This window comes from Melozone crissalis, unplaced genomic scaffold, assembly GCF_028551555.1.
Source record: "Melozone crissalis strain CALT ecotype California unplaced genomic scaffold, PUWL_Pcris_2 ptg000004l_1, whole genome shotgun sequence".
Classification (NCBI taxonomy): Eukaryota; Metazoa; Chordata; class Aves; order Passeriformes; family Passerellidae; genus Melozone; species Melozone crissalis.
In genome coordinates this window covers 14345184-14372938 of record NW_026535782.1, presented here as the reverse complement: position 1 = coordinate 14372938, position 27755 = coordinate 14345184, and the positions used below count along the sequence as shown (strand labels likewise).

Genomic DNA, 27755 nt, shown 5'->3' with positions numbered 1-27755 from the left:
ATGCATTTTTTGCTACAACATGAAAACAATTAATTTTTTAATACTACCTTCAATCCATATAGCACTGACTGGTCAGTCCATCTAGCCTACTTACTTGGTAGAAAAAACACATGCAAATGAAATTGTAAAGTTATAACTTAGAATTTTAGAAAAAAAATCCCAGTTACAAATCCAAGTTTCTTCTCAATTCGTCCCCTACAATTGAATGAACTTAATGTCTATTTGCAGTAAAATATTAGTGGATCATTTCAGCTTATGAGTTACCAACAGCTTTGCTATTTTTAATGAAAATAGAAGAAAAAAACCCCCACTTTTTGAACATTAATAACTTTCCAAAGTTCTGATTTAAGCATTTCCAATAACAGGCAAAATTTTTAGATTGAATTCTTTATATTTTTTTAAAAAAATCCAGTAAAGTAAATATTTACAATCACAAATGCAAGACTTCACACAACATATATTTCATGTACTTCCAGGACTGAAGCCTTAATGGAACCCTTGACATGGGCATCAGTTGAAGATGTTGCTCAGTTTGGCCCAACCCCTTTCAGGTACTTAAATGAAATATATAAAGAAAAAAGATTTTATCTCCATTGGTTAATTAGTCTTAGTAACGAGTGTGCTTATGAAGAAAATCCCTTCATTGCCCCAAAGCTGCAGCAGTTCACACTGCAGAACTGATCCATGGCAGGTGAACTGGACCTCTCTTGAATTAAATGAAATGAGCTGTGGTGCTCAGCCAGTGTACCTCACATATTCCAGCCACTAAGGTGATGTAAGCCTAGGACAAGACAGGACAGAGGCTGAACTACACCACCAGAAATGCATATGAGGTGATTATCAGATCCCCAGCAATCACTGAGTCTCTGTACAGAACTCTTTGGGGACACTTCACACTTGGCTCCCCTTGCAGTCAAGAAGACAAATGCCAAACAGAGATCAGGTCTTTCACATTTCCCATCTCTTTGTATTGGGTAACATAATTTTGGTAGCCATCAGTGGCTAAAAATCCTTCACAGGTGCCTCAGATAAGCCCAGTTTACTGCTCTTTGAACAACTAATTCTTTAATTCTTCTCTCTCCATGGTTTATCACATGCAATTTGCCTTCTTGGTGCAGGGCTGAATCTCATCCCACTGCTGCAACAAGTGGCTGCTGCTAGAAGGTACTCAATTGACCAGGCTCTCTCAGCAGTGATTCTGCATTCAAATTTGCCCATATGGAGAGGACATGAATTTGGAGTCAGTCCCATAAACTATGATGACAAGTCTAAGTGATGCTGCAGTGCAGCTCATCACCATCTTTATGGCCTGGAACTGATCTCTTCTCTTTTGTGACAAGCTGAGAATTACTGCCAAAGGTTTTCTCACTCCCTTTTTTTCTAACACATGCACACAAAGACCAAGAAGTTGAGATGGGAAGAGCTTAAAATTTAAGAATTGCAAATTTGGATAGTATAAACTAGAAAAGTCTACCTAGATGTTCCATGGGCTGCCGAGATGTTTGGTCATAGATTCTGAGATATTACATAACAAGAGGAAAAAGAATTGGCATTTATATGTGAATGCAAGGCACCATTAAGGTCAACCATAAGAGATAATCCATGGCAAAAGAAGAAGAGTTTAGGACACTGTGAGAATGTGAATAACTGCATTAAAGAAGGCTGAGAAGAGAACAAGGTACAAAACCCAGTATGCAGGAAATGGACAAGTGCCACCAGCATGACCACTCACCCCAACTGCTTGTTTTGTGAGGCTGAATAAGGACTTTAGCAAAGCTGAGCCAAAGAAGGATTTGACACACATGCAGCACTGATCATGGGAAATTTCTATACCTAATCAATTATGCATACTCCATCCTAGTGAAGGCAAGGAGATACTGAACAAGTGTTGCTACAGTTATGATCTAAAGAATATATTTATACAACTGAACCTGCATTACTCTGCCTATCAGAGCTGAAGAAAATCCATCTTAATATTTCAAAAGTATGGAGCTTTAAGGTGAAATATAAAAAAGAAGCACCCTATGTAAACAGTTGTAACAATTTTTTAATGTGAGGATAGAATCACAATTTAAATATAAATTACATATTAATAAAACCAGATTATTTAATCTACTCTCAATTATTTTACTTCATTTTTAAAGAAGTTATGAGCAAAAGCAAACCAAAATTTTTCATAGGAAAATAAATATTTTAATTTTTACGATCAACCTTGCCTAACCCATAGATATTTTCACATAAAGTCTGTTGTGATTAAGCTAAGTGAGTTTGGATCTAAATTTACATCTCAGCTTTTACAAATATTTCAGATGAATTTCTATGGAATAAATGAAGAATGACACCTTAATTAGTAATGCTTCCCTTGGCAATTAGGATTCTCTTGGCTTCTTTCAGCAATTAAAGTGGCAGTGGCATATCATTAAGATCTTCAGATTCCCTGTGCCTCCTCAGAAGCAATTACTATGTGAAGCACTGAAAATCAGGCTCATAGCTATAATCTGTTCTCTAAGGATCTAGCAGCAGGATAAACACTTTTGCTTCTTCCTTCCATAGTAATTTCACATTAAGCCATTACCATTATCCAATCAATCATTAATGTAATTTTAATGTGTCATTTTTCATGAAGTTCAATTTAATTTTTAAAAAGTAACTGATTATAGTAAATTGATTTTGCAGAAGTGTGTAATAGCAAAATCATTTAAATGAAGACAGTTATCACATTAGCACTTTTCTCCATGGCAAGATGCTAACATTCATTTAGCACAATGAAATGCCAGCATTAAGCACAAAGTAGCACAACAGAAAATACTCACATGAGACACCTTGGTATAATAATAGTAACACCTTCACACAGCACCAGAAGCGCAGCTTATAACATACATAGGAAATGTTGATCTTGATATATACAAGAGCATGTTCCTTTATGAATGTTAAAATGAGGACAGGTTTATCAGAATCTAGCAGGATAAGATAGTTACACCTACATGAAGGATATTTTTGACCCTCTGACAAAATAAGCAAAAAATATACACCATTGCTTTTGAGCCCAGTTATTAATTAATTATGGGCCAAAATTTGACCAATATTTCTGCAGAAATATAAATACACTAGCTTAGTTTTTAAATTTTCTGTTACTTTCTCAGTAGTCTCATTCCAAATGTTGGAAGTCCTTGAAATCCTTGGGTTTACTCTGTGCTGGGGTTTATGAGTTTTATCTTGCAGAAAGGGATACTCACATGCTTGTCTTCAGGGTCACAGGGTCTTGGATCTTCAGAGTCAGCAACTGTCTGTGCTTTACTCTTGAAAAGAAAGATTATCCCCTCTTGACAAGTTTTTCAAGAAAAGCTGTTATGGTTTCAAAGGAATCATGTTAACTTCCTGCTGTAGTTAACTTGCAGATCAACCATGCTAGTCTTTTCCAGCAGATGAAGTATTATGAAGTATTATTCAATGAAGTATTCTAAAGTTTGCAGCCAGGATATTTTCATAGCAGTTTGTGACATATCCTTCTTCAGGATTTTTCACTGAGTAAAGAAAGTATGCTCTACACACAGATTTGTGGTGCTGGATGTTAGATGACACTTTGGCACATGTAAAGTAAGGAGCAGGCATTTCTGAATATGCAGTGGTATTTGCTGTGCTGCACACTTCAGGTGCTGACTGCATTTTTTTACCAGCCCCACATTTTTTCTTCAACAGTCCACCGTGTCTGAAATTCAAAAAAGCCTATTTCATCAGCCACACAACATAGCTTTCATGGATGGTAAAAACCTTGCGTTAATACAGTTTGCCTCAGCCCTACAGAGCCACCTACAGCCACAGTGCTTGTCTTGATCAAACCTGAGATTGTCATGCTAGGTCCAGACTGAACATGGATTGGGAAATGAAACTTTTTAGTTCACACCTCTTTTGTCTTTGAAGTCAAATAAACTCAGCTGAAACTCTAATACATCTTTATCCCTTCCTGTAAGAAATGACAATGAAATCTTTTGCCCAGTGTCTCAAAAGTATATGGCAAGTAAAAACATGGTCACATTGTCCATGCATTGAGCCTGAGCATGAGCCAACTCAAATTCAAAAGTGTTGTGAACATGTCAGTGACCCCAACAGGTCTGTAGTGCAGGTACTGGCATCACTGTGCCAATGTTTGGGTTTTGTGCTGGGTTTTGGCCAACTATTATGGCTCCATATCTCTGCTACCAAGTCCCATGACCTCTTCAATTAAAGTAAAAGAAATCTCCACCTCCCTTTTGCTTCATAAATAAGTTTCTTTATGAGACAATTCCCTTTGGAAATATACACTTTTGTTCATGTTCTGTATTCCAGACATAAAATTAGCTTATAAGGCACTCTTTGGAAAAGAGCTCCTCAGTGTGAGTAGATGAAAATGAGGTTCTTTGGACAACTTGGGCACTAGAGGCCAGTTAGACTGAGCAAACATTGCTGCATCCCATTTGCCAGTAACAGGACAGTCAAGAAAAACTGCACACAATATAAAATCATGGTGAGAGGGAGCAACTAAGTTTTACTTAGACCCAGCTGAGATGAATACACACAATTCTTGTGAGGGGATTATCTTGCAGCAGAGTGCTGCATCCCACAGTGCTTCAACATGTAGCAGGATTTCACAAGGCAACAACTGTGACAACAGGAATCAGGAATATTATTGTTATTTGGTTAGTGAATCAAGAATACATCTTTACTTTGTGGAAATCATCCCTTTACTACACATGAGGAAGACTGGCTGAGGATTGTCTTTTCACAGAGGAGTTTCAAATGGCACAAAGCTAGTAGAAAAATCTCCCATTTGTATATGGATTGCTGGTCATCTCAAAAAAATGCTGGCAGCGGGCAATCTGTCAAGCATTTTTAGAAAGATCTACCGTATAAATTTATTTGAGACTAATTAGGAGTAATTGTAGTAGAAATGACAAAAATACTAACTACTGTTCTAAGTGCAATATATAGAGAGAGAAAAATTTACCTTACTACCTCCAGTGCACCTTTTCTGTTTTTCCATTGCCAGTGTCTTAGCACTGATAAGCCAACTTGTCAAGGTACCCCACCCTACCTGGTAGCTGCTTTGAGAAAACTCAGAGAATGCTTACATAGCCTAAACACCTAATTGTTTTGGCTGCTATACTGAGGCCATATGATTAAATGATCAGAAAAGAATTGTAAACTATCTGATGCTATGTAAAGCTTGCAAAATTCAAACAAACTCAACAGCCTCCATCTGACTTCTATGCTTCCTGGCCTTGAATTCCCAAATAAAATAGTAAGCGTTCTACCAAAGGACAAGGGAGAGCTTTGCTCTCTGAGGCAGCAGCTGAAGTCTTTGCTCTGCTACCCTTTTCTAAGAAGAAATGCAGCAGCAGCAAACAGAAAGCTAGATGGTGCTACTAAGCTGACTTTATGATTACAACCAGATACGCAGTACACAAACTTGGAAAAATGAATCAAACACTATAAAGAGATCCAGAAGAATTTACATATGTAAATGAAGAAATGCTGTAATTAGGTAAGTATTTGAGTATTTTAACTTTTGGTTCAGGAAATTAGGCTATATTGATAAGAAATTAAAAAGCAAAACAAATCTCTCGGATAATCTGCTCTTGCTTTTGAAAGAGAAAAACACTAAGGAGAAACATATTTTCAAGTACTGTTGAAAAGCAATATACAAAGTTTTATCTCTCAGAATGTAGTACTAATTGAAAAAGTCTATGCTTCATATTACCATATAATACCAAGCATTAGTAAGGATTTTCTAAGATGTTTGAAACATCTTAAGTATTATTAGGTTTTTAACACTTTCCTTCACTTTGAAGCAATTCTACACCTAGTCATTTAAGAAAAAATTAAACTTGAAGTTTTAAATTAGCAAAAAACTCCTTCTATCTTATCTGTGACAGGGATCTTGCAGCACTTGCTAAGAGGTGTGATTGTATTCTTGACATCTTACTTTATCTGTACAAGTAACCCAGAGTTGCAATAGAGTAATTTCAATGTATTCACCTTGCATATTTTTCTGAAATAATGAAAGTAGGAGCAGATGTCACCTTCACATCAAACCCAGATTACCCATCTTTAAGTTGCAAAGGTAATTCTGTTTCTCATCCTGCTCTTCTTTGCCAGGTGACCACAGACAAAGTGTCTGTGTAAGAGCTGGCACCACCCTCATTCTGGCTGACTTCAGTGCCCCCATGGCTCTGATCAGCTGAGTTATGAGCTCAGTAGCAGCAGTGACCGTGGTTTATCCAGGTGACAGGCACACACAACAGCCCTACCACTGAGACCCCAGTGCCATCCTCAGCTCTGTCACCAAATTGCCCGTGACCTTGGGCGATCTCTGTTTACTCCAATGTTTCATTTCACTCTGCTGCAAAGCAGATTATACTCATCTTCCTCTCTAAGGATGGGTGACAAGTGTCATATAAAATAGAGGAAAAAATTACTTCTCTAATTCTAGATCTTAGAAGACTGCTAACCAGAGCATTTGTCTCACAGATTTCCTTTAGTTCTGGAACTACATCAGCAGGAGAAAGGTGATTCTTTAGTCACATTCAGGAATCAGTACCTATATTTACTACTTTTAAATGGTCTCCTAAGAACATCTTGGCCAATTTCAAGTGCAAAAGAGAAAATAAAAATTAAAATGTTAGCAAATTAATGGTGATCTTTATATTCTCAAACTACAACTATAAACAAAAAACTACAAAGCAAAACCCAAAGCATCAACAAATTGTGACAGGAAAATCATCTTGCACAGATTCTTTATTATTACAGAGATTACAATTTTAAAGAAGTCACCAAAATGCTTTCTTTATAGATGAGAGACAGAGAGAAAATTCTAAGTGCTTGTAGAATGCTTATTCCAAATGCACAAGTTTAAGAAATTAAATGAATATCAGTTCCCTATGTAACATGTCATAGCAGAAAGCAGAACAGAACATGAAGAATTAATTTTGTCCTTCAAATCTTGGCAAAAGTTTAGAGCAAGAGCAAGGCTGAAATGTTTTACTTTGGAAGTCAAGCCCAAATACTACCACTTAGTAATATTGTCCTGTTCAGGCTGTTTAGTTAGTAAGAATTTCATTTTACTTTATTATTTATTTTCCTTTTTTTTTTTTCTTTTTTGTGGTAGGACCACAGAGCACTACTAATAATTTTAAAGCAAGCTTTACAAAACCATCTCTCATTCATTCTTTTTCCATTTCTAGATTGGAAGCAACAGAATAATACCTTTTAGTAACCACTAGGCTATGCTAAGATACAACTCAATCTACTTTTTAAAATAATGCATGATTTAAATGCACACAGATGTGCAAAGGCACATCAAAAAACCCCCATGCATTAGAGAAGATATTTAGAGTAACCCACATATCTTGAGTCAATTAACCTGTCCTGCTGGGGTTTTAAACCCTAATATAATTATGAATTAAGGAGATCCAACTGAGCCTTCCTGAAGCAAACAGTACCTACCTAATGCTGCTGTTGTAACTCAACAGAAATAAACAGGCTTTTAGCATTTTATAGAGGAAGTTTTTCGCTCAAATTTTACTTCTTTCCTCTGATGATTTGCTTTTTATTTAAGATTTCAACTGAAAAAAAAATTAGAAATGTTAAAAAATCTTTTATATGGATGTTTGCTTTACTAAGTAAAGGAGATTTTAAAAGTATGTGGCATGTGCTCGTACTTATAGATAAGGGAAAGGTTACCACATCCTGTGAGCAAGAAAATATAATACAAATTATGAGAAAGGAATCTGGAATGTCATGAATTGTCAATAATTGGAACTGCTCTACAAATCCCCATTAATGAGCTATATTTACCTTGTCACTACTCAGACTAGCTGTGAATGCTTTGCCTTGTAATGTATTGACAGGATTCAGATACAAAAGGATAATTATCTACTAGTCAAGTTAATTCCCACTTTGAGAGCCTTTCATGCAAGAATAAAAATAAAAATGTAAAATAAGTAATAGGATTATGTTTACTGTAAGATGTATAATAGTGTTCCATTTTGTTAAGCAGGTAACAGAATACATTAAAAAAACATGAATTGTTTCTTTAATAATGTTTTAAGTCAAATTAGTGGAGTAACACTAGATTGACTGTACAAATGCATCAACATAAAAATAAACCTCTTTTTTAGAAAAGTACAAATGAACTGCAATTGAGATTCTCAGTAGTGTTGAGTCATAAAGATTTTTATTTCTTTCTCTTAGAAAGGTTACAATTAATAATTAAAAATCCCAACTTTATAATTTAAAATACAATTTTTGGTTATGACTGCAGAAATCAAAGTGAGAACATGACTTGAAGGTGCTGCAGTCCAGAATACTATTTGTGACTTCAGTACAAGACAGTATAATTTGTAGAAGTGAATATTCTTGAAACATAAATGCAAGACAAGTTTTGAAGTCTTCTAACGTATCCCCTGCGTTAGTAAGTAAAGTCAGCCTTAAAAAAGAGAAAATGTTCTCAAGAGATAAAATTGAAAACCACCATTAGATTTGGCCTGTGGGTTTTGCCAACCCTGCAGAACCTGAAATATTTGGGCACAGTTCCCATATCTAAAAAAACTGTCTCTTACTGCAATTATCTTAGATAGAGTATCAATCTACTAAAACCCATCTTTCTGCAATTGGCTGTAGGATAAAATTTGAATTCAACTCTGAATAAATTTTGAGACTCTCATCTGAAAAACATTATGTAATGCCAACACATTGCCTTCTTTTCCTATGACAGACACCGAATCTTGTATGTTAGTTTGTTAACTCTGACACACAGAAAATATAAGTTGTCTAGTTCAAACACTGGTTAAGGAAAAGGCATGAGATGCCTCTGAAAAATACAATGAAGAATTAGCTGGGTTGAACACATTAACTACACTAGAAGTCTGTCATAAAGGTTGTAAAATTCAACTTGCTGATATTATGAAATTCCCAGAGAAAGGATGATCACATTCTGTCATCCTTTTATATCTGTTCCTTTTGTGTACTCTACGACCCTGTATATATATGACAACATTCTAATAAGGAAATAAAATAAAATAAAATAAAATAAAATAAAATAAAATAAAATAAAATTAACATAGACAAAGATCTCCCTGTCATTTTCACTATTCAGAATAGCAGCAGCTGTCTTTGAGCTCTTCAGCACTTGATTTTATCCTATGGCCTCCTTCATTATGTTTTAAGCAAACCCTGCTTTACAGAGAGACTTGAATTTCCATATTGTGCAGGTTTTCCAGGGAATTGCAGATCCTGGCACTGTTATAACCCTGCTCAGCAGAGCACAAGCCTTTGGCTGAGCAAAGTGACAGTGCCTCCACTCCCACAGCTCCTCCAGAGTGTGGGAACCTTTTCTACCGGTTGCTTCCCTAGATTCACCCTCATATGTGTATGATCCTGGGAGGTGGTACTGTTTTCCCTTGTAAACAGTACCCTCCTGAAAACAGGACAATTGAAATACTAAAAGTTTTAGGCTTCAGATATTAATTTTTAGGATATTTGGACTTGAAGAGCACAATGAATATTTAAAGCCCCATTTCCACTGACTTCAGCTAATAGCTGTTAGTGGTGCGCACCGCTACGAAATCAGATTTCAGTCTATCAAACTGGACACAGGAAACAAATAAGATACGATCAGTTACTACAGGGGGAAACATTTCAGTCTCTTACAAGGAGGTCCTTCTGTGCAGCACAAACGGGGATAAAAGCCAGTTCCTTTCAATCAACTCTCAACTATTTTAACTCTGAAATATTCCTTTGCCTTTCTGATGACATTGCCCATCATCCATCACAGGTTTCCAGTCTCTTCACAAATGCAGATTTCCCTGATAACACAGCATCATTTCAGAACCAGAGCAGCTTTAATAGGTGTATTGAAGCAGATAGGAATCCCTCTTGAAAAAACAGCAAATGACCACTTAATACTTACACTTACCCAGGAAGTCAAGAGAAGGCTGCAGGGAGTGCCTGGATGATGGCTCTTCATAATATTAACAGTTCCTGACTGTACACACTAACAATTCTGCTAGCAGGTGTTCTTTTCCCTCTAAATAAATAACCTTTTCCTTCCTCTTACTGCAACTCCAGTGTTTCCTACAGTACCTCATCAATCTACTCAATGGTTATTGAAGGAATTATTAAGTTTTTATTTAATTTCACATATGTTAATGGTGGAGAAGTCCACAGATCCATTGGTGCCCTAACTTTCCTTAACAAGTGTCTAGGTAATAATCATTATAGGTAATAGCTATAAAGAAAAGGAATTTATAAAATTTATAAATTCCTTTATAAATTTTGACAGACTTGGCTTTATAAAATTATGACTGACCCATAGCATTTTTAGTGAGAGGAACTACAGTATCTGCCTAAAGAATAGTCACAGCAATGACCCTGAAGTAAAATGTAGAAGTAAATCACAATGCCAGGAGACAAGTATTCAAAATCAATCTGAGGAAGCAACCATCAGCAGCAGACAAAAGGGATAATGGTTGAACTAAATTATTGACAACAATATTTGATTTGGTTCTTTAATGGTCAGACAAGAAGACTGATATAAACCAGTATGGAAAACTGAACTGGGGAGGTTAGGAAGACCCTCTGAAGACCCCAGAAGAACAGCTCCTTGCCAAGACAGCCTCTGGGGAAACACAGGAGCATGATGAGAGGAAACACTGGAGCCTTCTCCTTGTTGCTGGATCCAGCTGCACATTATACTCTAATTGGGGTTGTAGACAGCATGACCCCGACATTATCAGTGACCTGATCAAAAACGGGAACTTCTCCCAGTCATTGCTTGGGATGGAAGCACAGCAGCACAACACCCCTGATGTGTTTAGGGTGGAAGTTTGCAATTGAACCAGGTCATGTGCAGATGAATCAGTTGGACATCGTTCTTTGCTGATGTGCTCAAGGCAGCCTGCCTGTGTGGCTGCCTTTTGACAAGGCTGCTGAGGAGGGCGGGCAGCAAGCACTGTGACCCCCGCTCCCTGCAGCAGCTGAACGCCCTCCAGCAGCAGGAAATTGAATCCAGGCTAATGGGCTGGATCCAGACAAAGATGTGCCACCATCACCAAACCCTTTCACAGGTGTTTGGTGAGTGCAAATGAATGGGGCAGAAGGTGGGACTCACAGGAGAGCGTCATGCTTTAGTACAAACGCTTATCTCTGCTCTCTACTCCAACTTATCCATGTCACCCGAGTCCTCCTGCTTTCTCCTGCTACATTATCCCATTTCCCTTATGTATTTGCTGCCCTGCTTGGATGTTTTCTCATCTCAGTTCCAGTCTCCAAGCACAGTAACTCCAGTCCCCCACTGACTCCATGACTGGATTCCCTCCCTTTCCTCACGGTTCCTGGTCAGCAGGGACAGGTCTCCATGCACCAAATCCCATTGTTAAGTCCCAACCATTTGTGTCTAAGTTTCACAAAACCAAAATGAGGGATACAATTGATACCTGGGAAATTTGAGTCCAACTGATTAACACTTTGAAAAAAACTTAAGTCAGTTTGGGTGCTTTTTTAAAGAAAGCATAATACATAGGAAATTTTGGCAATTATTGCCTGTGTACAATGGGAAGAATTCAAACAGGAGGAGACTAAAAAGAAACCTATATAGCACGGAAAGTACATTGATTCTTTTTGATTGCTTTATAAAAAAGGATTCAAACTTTCTTACTGTCAGCAACACTACCTGTTTTTGCAGGTGGGCTGAGGAATAGTGGTGGCAGCTGATTAAAGGAGCTCTCTTTATGAACAATCTATTCCACACAATTTCAGTGTTAGACAGAAAAACATCCTTAAACTAGCATTCATACATAATTTTTTTCAAGAGAAAGACCATGCAGCAGACAGAGAAAGGAAGGGGAGACTGTGTGGCAAATACCACATAGTATATGTGGTATATTTATTCAAGTATATAATTAACCCTATTTTAATGGAAAAGTATGTTTCTCCTAAATATTTTTTAACAAAGTGCCATAAATTCAAGACCAGTATCTAAATGAGACTGTACTCTTAGTTCTCCATTTCAGATGTAGCTCATCATCTGTATTTACACATCACAGAACATCTGAAATGAACCTTATTCCTGATTAGTCCAAACTTTTTGTATAAAATGAATAACACAAAACCATAGTATAGGTAATGTTTTAGACATTTAAAATATTTTACAAACTTTATGATTATAGATACTTTGTTAAATACTCGTTAGATACTTTGTTAAAACACAGGCACAGTGAGACAAAATAGTAAAATAGAGACAGCCAGGAAATGGCCACTTACCCACAGTGCTTCATGTGAGGTGGTTTATCCATTCTCACTGCCAGTTTAATTTTCAGGTCACTGTCCTGGCTGTTTTTGGGAACTATCATCTTATGCAGATCAGGAGACTTTGGACTATTGGATGTTGGATACAACACAACCTGCAAGTCATGAAAAGAAAAACTTCAGCAAGTTGATTAAAAAAACTGCTTGTAGTCTTTAATGGAAATGTCTAAGCAGTGAAGATTCTTGTTGCATCTCCTCCAATACAAAAGATGACTAAAAAAGATTTCCTAAATCTAATAAACCAGCTGACTCAATCTCATTGTAACAGACCAATTTCAAAAATTAACTCCTTCCTTCTCTTACAAATGGAAATTTTCCCATTATGAGTTAATAAAATTTCCTCCTGTTAATACATTTTGAATTAACTTTTTTTTTTAAAGGAACAGTTGGCATTTCAAAAGGGTCATGTACAATTAAATAGGAACTTAAACTTTTACATTATTCAGTGCTCTGCTGGAAACCCTTTTGAAGCCATTTGCTGTAGCGTTATGCAACGGATCAGCCCTCAGTAGTGGCATTGCTTGAGAGAAGATAACCAAAGTGTATCTCTTGTTACTGTCTCCAATTTTGATCAATAGCATTAATAAAAGTCAATTTTAGTAAAAAACCACAGAAATTGTAGATGAATTCCAAAGCACCTTTGCTGCAAATGGAATGTAATAGAGGTAAGATACTATGTCCAATTCACATGTGATATGACACAAACCTTTTGTGTAATCCACAGTAATAGACATAAAAACCCCCAAAACACTGAATTTTAAATATTTAATTTTTAAAACATTTATATCCATTTATTGAAACTTTTATTAACAAGTAATTTTAGATTAGTGTAAGTCACAACAAATAAAATATTATTGTTATTAGTATTGTTAATTATTTTAAATTATGAGTATTGTTAAATATTTATTTACCATCCAAAAAGTGTATCCATTTATAGTCAGTACAATTAAAAATTACTGCTTCATCAAATTCTTACCCTAAGTGACATGTTCAGCAGTTAAATGCTGCTGAAATATAATTTCTTTCATTTTTATTATAAGCACTACTTTTGAATCTGGATTCTGAAGTATTCTAAAGTATTAGAATTTAGACTCTAAAGTATTCTAAACGTATTACTAGGGAGACTTTCATAACATTCAGTGAGTTCTGAATTACAGCTACCATGAATTACCGTTATCATTTTGAAAGTAACAACACTCTAAAAAGCATCATTTTTCACATCTTTCATTTCTTGAAAAATAAAATGAATCATTATGTTAACCATCAAGTTAATTTCCTACACATAGTACTTGTGTCATATATATAAAACACAATATATTGTCCTCTGTGTTACTACAAAGGATAAGTTAAGGATTTGAGCAAAACTGTCCAAGCAAGTATAAATCTAACAGATGTTATTAGCCAAAAATATTACAACAGTGTCATTCAGATCAAAATCATCTGAAAGATGGTATAAGTAGAAGGCCTTCAGTTCCTCATCTCAAATATTCTCAATATTCTGCAGAAGCACATGCTGTTAATATCAGGAGCTGCAGTCAAGCAGAGGAATATGATGCATCACTCCTAATCAAATATGCAACCTTTGTAAGACCAGTGGAAGAATTAACCTGTCAGACCTATTGAGTACACTGAGTACCTTTTAAAGCAATACCAGAAGAATCAGTACATTCTGATTTTAGCAAACTTGGTTACCTTTTTTTTCTTTTTACAAATGCACAGAAACCACTACTTATAACAGAGTTATTCCTTCTTTCTGGTTCTCATTCTGAGTAAAAGGCATTCCTTAAATAACATTTAAAAACATTATGAGCATGGAAACCTTTGTGTTCTGATGTATCAAGGGGGAAATTATTTTTAGTTTATTTATCCCTTTAACTGCAAGATTATATAAGCAGAATTATTATACATTCCTTGCATTTAATCACTAGGCATTCACACAGGACTGCAGGTGATGCTAAGAATTTTTCCTTTTCTACAGTCTGTAGTTCCTGTTGTCTTGTAACTGCTTATTACAGCTCATGCATCTCAAGTAACACCTTTGTCCTGTCAACTTCCTGAGTTTTTAGAATGCTGATGAAAATAAAAGTAGACAAGAGTATATCTGTGGTAGTGACAATTCCTTTTCTGAATTTTAAAAGGAGTATTATGGAGCTTCAATTTCAAAGCTCTCACAAAGAATAAGTATCTGTCAGACTATTTGAGCATGCACTGTGCTGGGTTTGTATTATATTTTGTCAAGCCTTCCAGCTTTAAACAACGAGAGCTTGAAAGAACTTTGTAATCAAACTTTTTGTTACACAAAAACACACACAAAGCATGTGACAAGCATGAATTATCTTTGCAAAAACCTTCATACTAATATTGCTCTTAAGGGCATTGATAGCTACTGTGAACCACAGCATCAGGTGGCTGCAAGCTGCAAGCTTCCGCAAAATCACTGAAACCAAAACACTTGGCAAATTCTCCTTGATAAGAAAAGTAAAAAATTGCTGAAATTTCTATTAAAAGCATTCTCTCCACTATGGAATGCTGCAGTCTGAAGTCATTGCCATTGTCCATGGAGAAACTTTCTAAGGTTATTCTGTATCAGATTTCCTTAAGGATTTAAATCTTCTGGTTGTTTCATAATCTACTTTAAAAAATGAAAAGGTATCAACTCAAATGTCTCCTCTGGCAGGCATAAGAATCACCTAGAGGATACCCTCACTGTGCCTGAAAATTTTATAAATTTAATAGAATTCCTACTGAATCATATGTTTCTGTACTACATCATATATTTCTGAAGTTTATTTTATTTTATTTTAATTTATTTTATTGTTCATACACCTGCAGATATCACCATGGTAGTTTATTCAGCAACAGCACAGAGCATTATGAGTTTTTAGTATAGGAAAGTGTTTACCATAATTATACTAACAGGTAATCAACATTAAAAAGTATAATGAACTATTAATGACTAGAAAGCTACATAGCAAACACAGCTGCTGTGCATTGCATTGCTTCAACTCATTTAAGGCAAATTAATAGTATGAGAACAGCGTGGGTTGAGACAATTCAGTAAATTTAATCATCTCATAATCATTAAAAAATACTTGACCACGTGTTCCAATTACATCTAGCATTACATTTCCTCAGACCACACAGTAACTAAAAAAATGTCAAGTTCCCTTTGTGCCCCTCCACATCTGGATGAAAAATAAACACAAAAATTTTAAATATCATAGAGCATAACTTGTAGGCATTTGTGCAAAGTGATGCTCTGAAAATATTGTTTCTTAGCTGTAAATGACCGAAAATGTTTCTCTCTTGACCTTAAAAGCTGACAGGTAGAAAGACAGGTTGAAGCTAATATCACTTGACAGCTGAACTAACCACCATTTTTGTGATTCCATTATTTATTTAGGTCCCCAGCTGGATCATAATAAAAAAAGTTAATTAAAGTACACCTGAGCCAATCCAGAAAGGCTGGAATTATTAATTCTATTTTTGGCACATTGATCATATCTTCTTTTAAAGGTATGAAAGAAAGGTTGAGTTGTCCAAAGTACTCTAAAACTGGGGGCGTTCTTGCTTTCTCAGAGAAGGTAACTGAGCAAAAGATTCAGAGTCAAAAGTTCTGGGCTGAAGTATCTCCTACTGGTACTCCCATGTTGAGATAAAGCTATCAAGCTAACCATTCCAGGCTGCAGTTGTCCTGTTATCAAAAAAATATGCAGCCTTCAAAAGGGACTCACGAAGGCAAGAGACAAACAGACTAGCAAGACCTTGGGAAAAATCAAGAATCAAGATATTCTCTACATTTTCCCCCACCTGATGCCTGTGGCTGCATGTCAGCCAACTTATGTTGTCATGTTCTGGATGCTCCCCAGTCCCCTACTTCCACCAAACCCCATGATATTCAACAGCTGAGCCCAAGTGATGGAGTTACCCACACTTCTGACCCAAGTATTTGAGGTGAGAAAGATTGTTCAAGTAGGGATGATCTAAGACACATTCTGAGATCTTAGACTCTATGCACCAGACCTTGGTAATCATGGTAATTCTGAGTCGACTGTGCTGAGTTTTGGCTCACTGTCACAAGCAAAAGAGATGAAAGTGAAGAAGATCTACACCTTAATGCCCTGGCTGAAGAGGCAGGTGATGTTTAGCATGCTATTACAGAAAATTGTTTTCTTGCCTTCAGTACAGACAGATCTGTGAAAAAAAGAAAGATGCAGCCTATCCACAGTCTCCTCTTCATAACACAGCCTGGGTCATCTTCAGGAAGCAAATCAAACCTCAGCCTAGCCTCATCCCCAGGGATGCTACTGATGCAAGGGGCTGCCCTGGTGTCTCCCAATCCTGCTCTGTGCCCTGATACCCCAGGGAATTGTTCCTGCTTCTGGCATCCAGCTTCCTATCCTTTCTTCAAACTCCATAGTCTCCAACAGGAAAACTGAGACAAAAGTTCTCATGCCTGATGTGCTCTTTCAGAATACAAATGGCCCCAACCTCACTTATGGGACATCTGATTTTGAAAGAAATGTCTACTGACTCTTCTCAAGACATCTTCTACCCTAACTTGAAAGTTTGGAGCTGTTCTGTGTTGTCAGCCCCTTTCCCAAAGACTGGCTGATGCCAGAAAGGCAGAAGCTGCTGTCAGGGTGACAAGAAGCTCAGCTGAATCCCCAGCAGCAGCCTGCCAAGCACAGCACTGCACTCACTCTCCCTGAGCTTTAAGTCATGACTCCCTGCTGCCAGGTGGATGAAGAAAAAGGAGCTAAAGAAGAGACTCAAAACTGGAGGTAGAAGGGGGAAAAGGAGATGTCTCTCTTGAGAATAATTCCCCTACAAAAGTTATCATCTTGGGAACCCCTAAAGAATGGGTTAATAAGAGCTCAATCACCGAGGGAGTTTATGAGTTTTCTATGCAAGCTCCACCATCTCACCTATTGAGTGATCTCTTGCTTCAGGCTATGATTGCATTATGGCTGAAACACCAAGACAAGGCTTTGGGTAACAGGTGGTAAAAAAAGAAACAAAAAACAAGAGAAATTGAATAGGCACATGGTGAGAGAGGTATCTAGAATACTGCTGATGAAAAAGAACTGGGAAGACTTCGCAATTTATACAATCACCCTCTGTTGATGGCGCTGCCTGAACACTAACCCTAACAGGCCTTAGCAATTGATGAAAGCAGTCTTTGAGTCCTTCCCAAAGAGGCTCTCCCCCACATCTAAGAGAGACAAGGCCTGAATGCAAACTCTCTCAAGCATTTCCAATGAGAGGCACTCTCAAAGAAGCTACTGAGAACCTCCCTGTTAGAATGGAAACAATAACACTCAGACATCACAGAGTGCTGACAGGCAAACTACTTGGGGAGCAAGAGACAAAGCAGGAGTGGAAGCAATCTCTTATAATTTTCCAGACTTAAAAAAAGAAAGACAGAAGAACTCAGGGCTGAGAAACCACAGTAATTTCAAAGTGCGATGGAGAAACACAATCCCCAGGATGGCAGGCTTTAAATTAACAGTCACAGAATGAAACTGTCTCTGCTCAGGGGCTCTTTGAATGTGGCCCAGAAGAAAAACAACAACTGCCCAGTGCAGTCAACATTCAGAAACCCATCAATCCTGTGAGTATAGGTACCTACCCAGTACTGCTATTTTATAATTTTAAATCAAACACAGAGTAACAGCACTAAATGAAAAAAAAACCAAAAAGCATAGCTACACAGCTAATTATTGCTGGTTGCAGCTGACTGTGACATGCAGGCTGTGAGACAATAGTTCTCTTTTAATTGAATAGTCAGAGCAACAAGGCTGAAATATTCTTATATTCAAAAAGTATCAGCGATCAAACACCACCTGCTGCTCTCACATTGTAACCACATGTGTGCTAAGCACGCACAAGGGCTGTCACTTTGAATTACTTACTAGGTCTGAACATCTTTATACACAAAGTACTGAACAAGCAAAAGTGGTGTCAGATCCCTGTGTTTCAGAAACCACGAGGCTGATTTTTTTAGAAGTTGTTACATCAAACTCTGAAGGCTTCTTCACACTTTCTCAGCTGTTGCACATACAAATGAAACATCAATTCTGCCTTCTGCATGCACATACAAAAATTATTCAAGTGGCCAGATCAGTATCAGTCACATAAAATCTGTACCACAAATTTCAAAGATCTTTGACTAAAGTAAGTTCTTAACATTTCCTCATTAGAATAAGTTTAGCTTCAAAGATGAAGCTTGCTTTCCTTTCTGGAAGTTAGTCAGGGGTTCAATTCACTGTTTGTAGAGTGACACACACCACACCAAAAGCTCAGAAAAAAGCTTCTGCAGAACCCAAATCCATATAACATCCTTTCCATTTTTGTACAGCACACATCTCTGTTTTTAATTTCAGTGAAAAACTGAATTTGTACAACTGTTCTGTTGTATCTGTATCTGAATCTGTACAAATTGTTGTACACAGTTTGTGTAGAACGGAGAATAAATATTAAGATTTATTTTTGTTTGAAAGTGGTCAGCAGGAAACCAGAAGAAAATCCTGCAGCAAGCAAAATATTCTCTTGGGATTCACAACTGGATTTATTGGTATTTTTGGAGGAAGACAGCCATATAAGACAAGGGACATAGCAAGTATTACTTCCTTTCAGTTAACCATGTCTTAAATGCTTTGAAGGGAAAAGATGTTAAATACAGACATCAGCCTTTCTATCACTTGGTCCACAGCAGAGGTTGTGAGCCTGAGTTTTCAAACATGGAGTATGAAAAGCTGCAAGTATGATCTGTCTCTTTTTTTCTAAAAATCTGACCCCTTGGTGGCAGAAGAAACCTTTTGGTGTGTGATGGAAGTTCAAAATTCCAATCATGTAACTTGATGCTGCCTTATATTTCTAATTATAGATTAAACAGAACAAAACTTTCAGGACAACTGCAAGGTATTGGAAATGCAAGCTTCAGTAATGTAGAAAAGTGGTATCACGTCAAGACACACACTTTTAAGAAAGTACTTGACAGATGAAAATTAATGTCCACAGTAAGCCTACCTCAGAAGGGAAAGGTTTGAGTTGAATTATTAAGTACAGGAAAAGTACCAGTAGGAAGGATCTTCAGACCTTTTCCAAGGATAAGAAACCTAGCTGAATCAGATGGACTCCTGCAAGTCACTGCATTGTAATGACCATGCATAAAGTTGCCAAACTTTACAAAAATTAAGCTTATCCAGTGGGATCCCACATATTTTCAAATAATACCTGAAGTTAAAAATCTCAGACCAGAAAACAAAGACATCACCAACAAAAGAAGAGCTTGAAAGCTAAAATGTGTACCACAAGAGTACATAGTACTGCAAATTATTTTGTAAAAGTTATGTCAAACCTTCTCCCAGTCTCCCCTGGAGCTAGCAACCACCTCTCACAAATACTCTGGTTATATCAGAGAAGTGACTTGGAAGATTTCTTTTTCTCCTGAATTAAGGACAAGTTGTCTGTCAGCAACCACAGGTTTTACCAGACCTGGGAGGTGCAGAAAGACATTCACCCAAACAGGCTACTGCACAGCCAACATGCCCTTTTTATGTTACTTTTCACTGCTAAAGACCATGTGCATATACATAGGGTCATTGTGGGAGGTTTCTCTTTTACTGATGTCTTTCTCAGAAAGAATTCTTCAGCAAATCAGGACTGTATTATACAACAGAAAAGCAGTATCCAGGCATCCCATGGATACTCCTGTTTGCTATTCCCAATCTCAGCACAAGCTTTAATGCAAGAGGGAAAAAAGGTGATGGCCTTTATACTTTTTCACAAGGCGAGGAAAAACAGCAAAAAGAAATTATTTTAATAGGCTTATTCTGGTACAAAGTGCCAAATCTCAGAGCATCTGATAAAAGCAAGAAGCAAGTACCAGGAAAGTGAGAATCAGAAACAGAAGATTGCTCTTCCCTACCTCATCTTTTAGAGATCTTGCTTTGTTTCTGGGAAAGCTGGGTCAGATTCCAACAACAGGGCACTGAGGTCACTATCCCCTCTCAATTACTTGTCGTTTTTTCTCTTTCCCCTCACTGCTCCCAACCAAGACACCTTCTTTAAACTGCTTGGACTAGCTGACAAACACAGATGTGTCAGAAGGCAGCCAGGAGTGGGCAGGGAGAGGAAAGACTAAAAAACCTACACACCAACCCTCTGTGGCCACAGGACACAAGTAAGGAAAAAGCTATACTCAATAGTTTACATTTGAAATGCATTTATTCTTTAAAATTAAATTTGAAATCTTTTTAACTTCCTCTCCTAGAAACTTAGACAAGCTGCAGTGTAAGAAAGCAGACCAAGGTACCTGAACTTTGCCTATTTGAGGCTGCAGAAACAGAGGATCTTGCTAAAACCTGTGATACTTTTAGCCTCTTTGTATTGATAATGGTTCTTTTCTTCTCTGACTCCTTGGCAATGAGTATGCTGGCTACTGTTCACAATGGCCACATAGTCCCTCCTCCACTGTCCTTCACCTTGGCACTTGACTTCCCTTCTGCTTCTTTGAAAGGACTGTGCAAGGAGGGACAGAGACAAAACTTCTCTGTGTGCAATTTCACCCTTTCAGTGTCTCTTTAATTGTTCTGAATCCAGATATTTGTGACTCTGGTTTGCTCAGTTGCACACTGTGGCACCTCTGTGCCTGTCACACTGCCTGCCTGGCTCTTGCCAGGGCATTACCTCTGTGGGAACCTTCTCCATGCAGATCCCACCTACACCTTGACCAAGCGACCCTGGAAGCCCCTTAGAAGGATATGAGATGAGGCAAGAAGTAATCCTGAAGACACAGTCCTGACTTTAACAAGTGACACAATGCAAGGGACAACGTGTCTGAGCACAACCACCTGTGTTCAGAGGCACAAAGTGCAGAAGAGCCCTGCTCTTTCCAATGAGCTTGCTTGCTTGAATGAGAAACAGCCAGGACTCTGATTGTAGAACTAAGCATTAAAATGTGAGCTGTCTTCCATGTGCTACATGGCAGAGGGGAAAATTTCAACAGAAGAAGAGGGGGAGATTTGCAGAGCCTCTCTGCCTCATTCACCCTACTGTCTTCTTTCTACGATACGTTGCACTCACTAGCTCTTGATTTTGGCTCAAGAAGGATAAATTGACAGAATTTGCAGAATAGTCTGAGTTGGAAGGGACCCAGAAGGATCATTGAAGCCAGCTATTAAGTGGATGGCCCATATGGCAATCGAACCCATGACCTTGGCATTATTAGCACTGTCCTCTGACTAACTGAGCCAATATCAGATTATTCTGCCAAGATAGGGAAACACAGAAACAGAGGAAAAGCACACGGAGTACAAGAATAAGCTCTTATTTTACTCTCCCATATTATCCCTCACTCCTCTCCCATTCTGCTCCATCCTTCTACCACTTAAGTCCTCCCTTTCCTTACCCCCATTGTTTGCTACATTTATTATATGCCAAGTCCTACCCCTCTCCCTTCCACTCCTAATTTGAATAGATAAAAGCATTGATATGTCATGTAGAAATTAATGCTTTAAATAAGACAAAGAGAACCACTGTGGATGTCGGATGTAAGTTTCTGAAAGGTAATTAAAGTCAACCTACCACGTTTTGAACACTGCTAAAAGCCACCCTAACATAAAAAAACCACTGTTTGATAGAGCCACAGCAAAACAGCCTGGTAATGAAGGCATTATATCATTTTATGGCACATTTTATCAATATTCACACTTCTACCCATCATTTCTCACATATTTCTCTTCTCTGCACATAATACTCACTCTTCCCAGTTCTTTATCTTCAAGTGCCAGCACCCCGGTGCTTTCTGTAAAGAGTTTTACTTTGACAACAGGCCGAGGGTGAGTAGTGGTGAAATCCCCTTGGGTTCCCCATCTGCAACAAAAAAACCAACAAAATTTAACTGGGGCTGAGTACAGGCCTGAGAGTGATAGGACTTTTAATATTTTTGTAGAATATTTATCAATGCACTCTTGGAACTTAATTTTCAGGCTTTAGGAGGAGGAGGGTGGGAAAGAAAAGGGAGGTACATTTTTGAACATCCAAGATCAAATATCTACATAGAAAAAAATGGCTTTTCCCTGCCATCAAACAAATCAGGGCTTTTCTTTATGACTTTTGTCATAAAATATCAATCCAAAAATTATTAATGGCAAAACTCAAAGAACAGAAATTATATCTTCATAGAGAAAAAAGAATCAAGCAAGAAGGCAAATAAAGAGAGATATATTTTCTATGAAACATATTCACTATCTTCTGCACACCAGTCAAATTAATTTAGCAAAGAACCATGTCACAATTCACTTCAGGCAACCACAGCATGAATAAATTAGGAGACTTAGGCAGAGAAAATCTTATATTTTATATTATATATTTTACAACTTAGAATGTAGGAAAAACATAAACACAAATGCAAGTAATAGGAAAAAAATATTATTGGAGTGACTATAGCTCTGCAAAATAATTACTGCTGCAAGGCTCTGTGCTTTTAGAGAACCTTAATTAGACAGACAGACTTTTAGTCATTAATCTCTTATCTCAGTTAAGACACTTGGTTTGCCAGCCTTCCCCTCCACCTCCCTGTGTGTCAGTGGTACATAAAACAAAAGTTATACAAATTAGGTTGCAATTTCCTTCAATGATCTATTTCATTATCCTGGACAACCACATGGAGCTCATTGCATTAACTGATTAAACTTATTGTGATTATGCTAGTAGGTACATACAAAATGCAAAAAGTAAGCACAGTCCAGTTTCTCCTGCTTTTGTCCACTGTGTGAGATAAACTAATAAAATAAAGAAAACAGAAGACCTTAAGAGTATGCTCTATAAAAGGATGTATTACACAAGCCAAAATCTTAGGCCCTCATTTAGGAAAAGCAACAATTTTCATTTACATTCAAGAATACACAATCTCTCCAGTATTGCAATGTGAACATAGAATAGCAATTTTCCAGCAAAGGGACCTATTAGGCAAAAGAAAATGCTTCAATTAGCATGAGTTGCAGACTTCAAGACCAAATCTAGAAAGTAATATGCAATCAAAACCAAAAAGCTTTAAGGAAGCAGCAGTTCTGTATAAACCAGTCCTACAGGCGGCTGAACATGCCTGACTCTGAAAGGGAGGTTCACCACAAATTAATCGAATCTTGCGCTAATTTCTGTCTTCTTCACTCTGATTAGGTTAGATAGATGCTTAATCTGTCTGTGGCATGCATAGCTTTAGCCTCAGCAAAGTGGTAATAGAAATAGGAACTCTGACAAATTACCTTCCTGAGTGAGAGAAAACCTGTTTATGATCTGATGATAGATGCTGCAAATTCAGAATTAGACAATGCCTAGCACTACTGCTTTTCCCAGTGGTCGTGCTAGGGGTAGGTTTAGTCACAATACAGAAATGAAATTTCCAAGGAGAAAGCACCTTCATAAAAGATGAGATAGTTGTATTTTTAGTTTAGCCTCCAGATCCCAGTATTCAGGAAGCATGCTGCCTTGAATTTGGAAACACAATCTAAGCATTTTGATAGCTGCACCTTCTCTCTCAGCTGTCAGGTTTGCTTGTCCCTGAGCTTCCAGAGGCATTAAACAGTGCATGCCATATTGGACAGCACCACAAAAAAAAAAACCAAAAAAAACACCAAACCCAAGAGAGACTCCCATTAAAATAACAAAACAAACCCAAATCTTCTCTACAAAAGTCTAGTGCCAGCATCAATTCATACAAAAGAGAAGAGAAAGAAGAGGTCATGCTGACTGATGGGAACAGACCCAGCCCATTCAATGAAGAGACCATCACCTGCTCAGTTGCTGCAAGCTGAGCAGCAGAGTGTGCTTCAGCATCTGCTGGGGTTTGAGCACCCTGGCATCAAGTTCAAAGAACTTCCTGGAAAGTGGTGCAGCTATCTTTGGAGACCCAGGCTCCATCTCTGCAGGACACAGCCCCCAGGGATGGGGCACACATGAGCCTAGCCCAGGAAGCTGAGAGAATTTGCTCCTTCTCCAATTTAGAGGCACAGGGATGATGAGAATGGGAGTAATGTGGGGCCATCCACCTGTTGTTGGCACTCACGTAGTACTAGAAATCACCTTTAGCATTGAATCTGATCACCAGCCTTGACTGACACCTTTCTCTCATCCCTTGTTTCATCTGCAGCAGTAAGTGAAAATCTTGGACTGAAAATGAATGGTCTGAATCAATTCCTAAGGCTTAATGTTCATGGTAGAAATATTCCATGCACTTATCTGCATGCTCCTGGATGATTAGGACTTCAGCTGACTCCCATAGCTTCTCAGGAACATTTCTTTGGAAGTGAATTATGTGTCAGAGCTGATGATCACAGAATTTACTGACTAGGTCTTAATATCATTGCTCATGAAAGAGCTCCTGAGAAATCATGTTCAGTTAGAAAATGCAAATCCAAGATTGCATCCCTTACTAACACACTTAACTTGTGGGTATCTGATGTTGCCAATATAACAGTAAAGTACACGTAGATCATCCTTTTGTTCCTTGTGAATTAGTAGAACACAAGTCCTGTTTCTTTGAAGCTTCATGTTTTTGCAGAGGTATGAATTCATACAATTTGACATCAGCAGCCAAAAGAGTGGTATCATGTTGATTTTAGTTTGCTCCTTCAAAGAAAGAACATAAGAGACCCAATACTCCAAGCAAACTGACTTTATCTAGATAGATTGAGTTCATCTATATGCTGTACATTTAAAAGCACACTATTATGTTATTATGCATCAGGCAACAACTGAAGCAGAAGTCACAAATGACAGCCTAATCCAAACTCCAACTTGTAATCTAACTTGTATGAATGTTTATGTGAATAAAAATTTGCTTTTTTTTTTTGTTGGTATGAAATGAGGTGTAGCAATAAGAATGGCCTTTCTGGCTATATTTTGCACTGTCAATGTCTCCCAATAAACTTCAGTTCTGTCAGAAATAAAATTCATATCTGTAAAGATTGTGCCATGAATATAACAAGATACCAGGAACTCAGTATTTATTAAGGATGACCCAAAATAAAGGAAAGACTGAGTAAAGCATGCAGGTGTACACAAACTAGCCTATTTTGAAATACCCTTTACTGCTCTGAAATTATATAGGTGTTCAAGATATGTCAGATTTCAACTTTATTTTCTCCCTTGGCTATTTCTTTTATGACAGCTGGCCAGACTCCAGTCAACAAATCAACAATTTGTTTACTCTTCCTGTTTATGAATAACACTTCATTTTAACCAAATTCCATTTAAATGGATACTACACTTTCAGCTTCTATATCTCAGAGCATAAAAAACTATATCAGATTTTCAGCATACAGATCAATTTAAAATTCATTACAACATACATGCAAACAATAACTTTGAATAAGGTACTGTCCTATCACCAGCTGTGACTAAGAACTGTGTAATTAAATTGCATCAATCTTCCCTATTATGCCAAGATTGTAAATACAGTATTCCTTGACAATAAATAAGATTTTACTGAATCACTTGTTATTTCTACTGCAAAATTCCATCAATTTTCTCCATACTTTTGGATATTTATTCTAGATCTATATATCTGTTCAAGGAGCTGGTGAGTTTAATGGTGAAAATACGTTAGGAGAATACCTAATAATTAATGAAATCAATACCTGAATAGTAAATATCATTATGAAAATTTTTATCACCATTACTGTGATTTCTTGTTTCAACTATTAGATTTTAGGTGCTAGTATAATTACATCCACTTTGTTTCTCAAAAATGTCATTATTTTCTTCCAAAACAAATTTGTTGCCTGTAAAATGCATTTTTTGACCCCTATTAAAACATTAATATTTCTGGTTCTTGCATTTCTTAATCTCCTGGGAAAGAACATCTCCTTTAAATTAAAAAGCTAAGCTGCTACGTATATGTCAGACAAATCAATGCCAAGTTCGGGTTTGCACCCTGATATTCTTCCTGAAGAAAATACAGTACTTCCCAAAAAATATTTTTTTGCTGAACCACAGACATGGAAGTCAATCACCATACAAAAGACCGTTCACATTACTTGCAAGACAAAAATTTTTAAATTGCTTAACTGAACTACTTTCTGTTTTAAATAGGAACTAACAATGTGGTCTCTAGAATCTGAATGCCGAATTAAAAAAAGCTGCTTTTATTTCTATTTTAACTTTCAACATCAACAACTGAAATGTTTTCTCCATGAAAATAAATCTTACAGCTGACTTTTACTTTTCATACAGCTGAACCTGTAGGTTGAAACCTGGCTTTCTGTGAAAAGAGATGCAATTCCTTCGTGCCATTTAGATCTTGTTTGAGCCAAAGTATATTGCAGGTAATTTACTTACAGCTTGCTCTGCTATGGAGCTCCTGAAGGAAGGATGGAAGAAAGGACGAAAGATCAAGCAAATTAATTCATCTACCTTATGAAATTGTTATTTGCAAACAGTGTACCTTTAGTAAATCTTAACTACAAAGAAAAATGCAATGATTTGTGTTTGTAATAGCATATGTTTTAACTAGCAAATGTATGCAAATGATGGAAACAAAAAACAACCACCTTCACACCTTTGAGGAGCCATTGATTTTTGAGTACTGGTCCAATAATGTGAACAATTTTGGTGCTGGAAGTGTTCAGATGGGAAGTGCAAAGTTTTAGACAAAACAAGTATGCATCTCATGCAATATTTATATTAAATAACTACCCTTATAGTACGGTTGCTTTTTTGTCTGTTTAAATCTTGCTAGATAAACTGCTCGAAGTAACACTAATTTCAACACTAACTGCTGCAGTGAGCGCACAGCACTTTTAGCTGCAGCCCATGTAGCATACTGGATAGCTCTAAAAGTACCACCTTTAAGTCTAAAAAAAGCCCCTAATTCTGCCTCTTCAGGGTCTCATTTCACCACATAATTTTCCTCTGTTTAAATAATTTTTCTGCTTTTACCTACTCATTCTCCTTACTATAGAAACTGCAGTGATTTGATGTTTGTTCATCTTTAACCATAAGCCACAGTCTTTTCACCATATTTCTCTGCTGCTGTCAGAGGTACGTGGGTTGATATAATAATTAGAGACAAAATATATTGCCAAAGTTTATTTCCCTTCACTGCAAAAGTACCTACTGCCAGCAAGAAGGTGAATGTTTATTTCAGCTGAAGATTTATCACTGTGTCACAGAAACCCCTCTAAGGGAATTTATTCTTCTACTTCAGTTTGGAATGCATTTCATACACTGGAAACAGAAGCAATTTTCTCTCACAGGTTTTCCATTTAACTCATGGTCTCTGTTAGTCAAAACTTTTTTTATGAGATCATGGGGGTGAATGTAATAAAATTTATTATTCTAAGCAAAGATCTAGAAATTTTATTTTAGCCCTGTTTATTGGAACACTTTATTTCTGATAAAATACC

At 37.1% G+C, this 27755-nt stretch overlaps 1 protein-coding gene across 1 annotated transcript in view; it reads right to left on the bottom strand.

Moving 5' to 3' along the window:
• Positions 1-27755, bottom strand: part of CADPS2 (calcium dependent secretion activator 2) — a 284927-nt gene that overhangs the window by 124380 nt on the left and 132792 nt on the right. The window contains exons 7-8 of the mRNA XM_054272587.1: positions 22110-22221; positions 12298-12437 (exon numbers count right to left, since the gene is read on the bottom strand). Of these exons, the coding sequence (XP_054128562.1) occupies positions 12298-12437; positions 22110-22221 (252 nt within the window). The remainder of the gene's footprint in view (positions 1-12297; positions 12438-22109; positions 22222-27755) is intronic.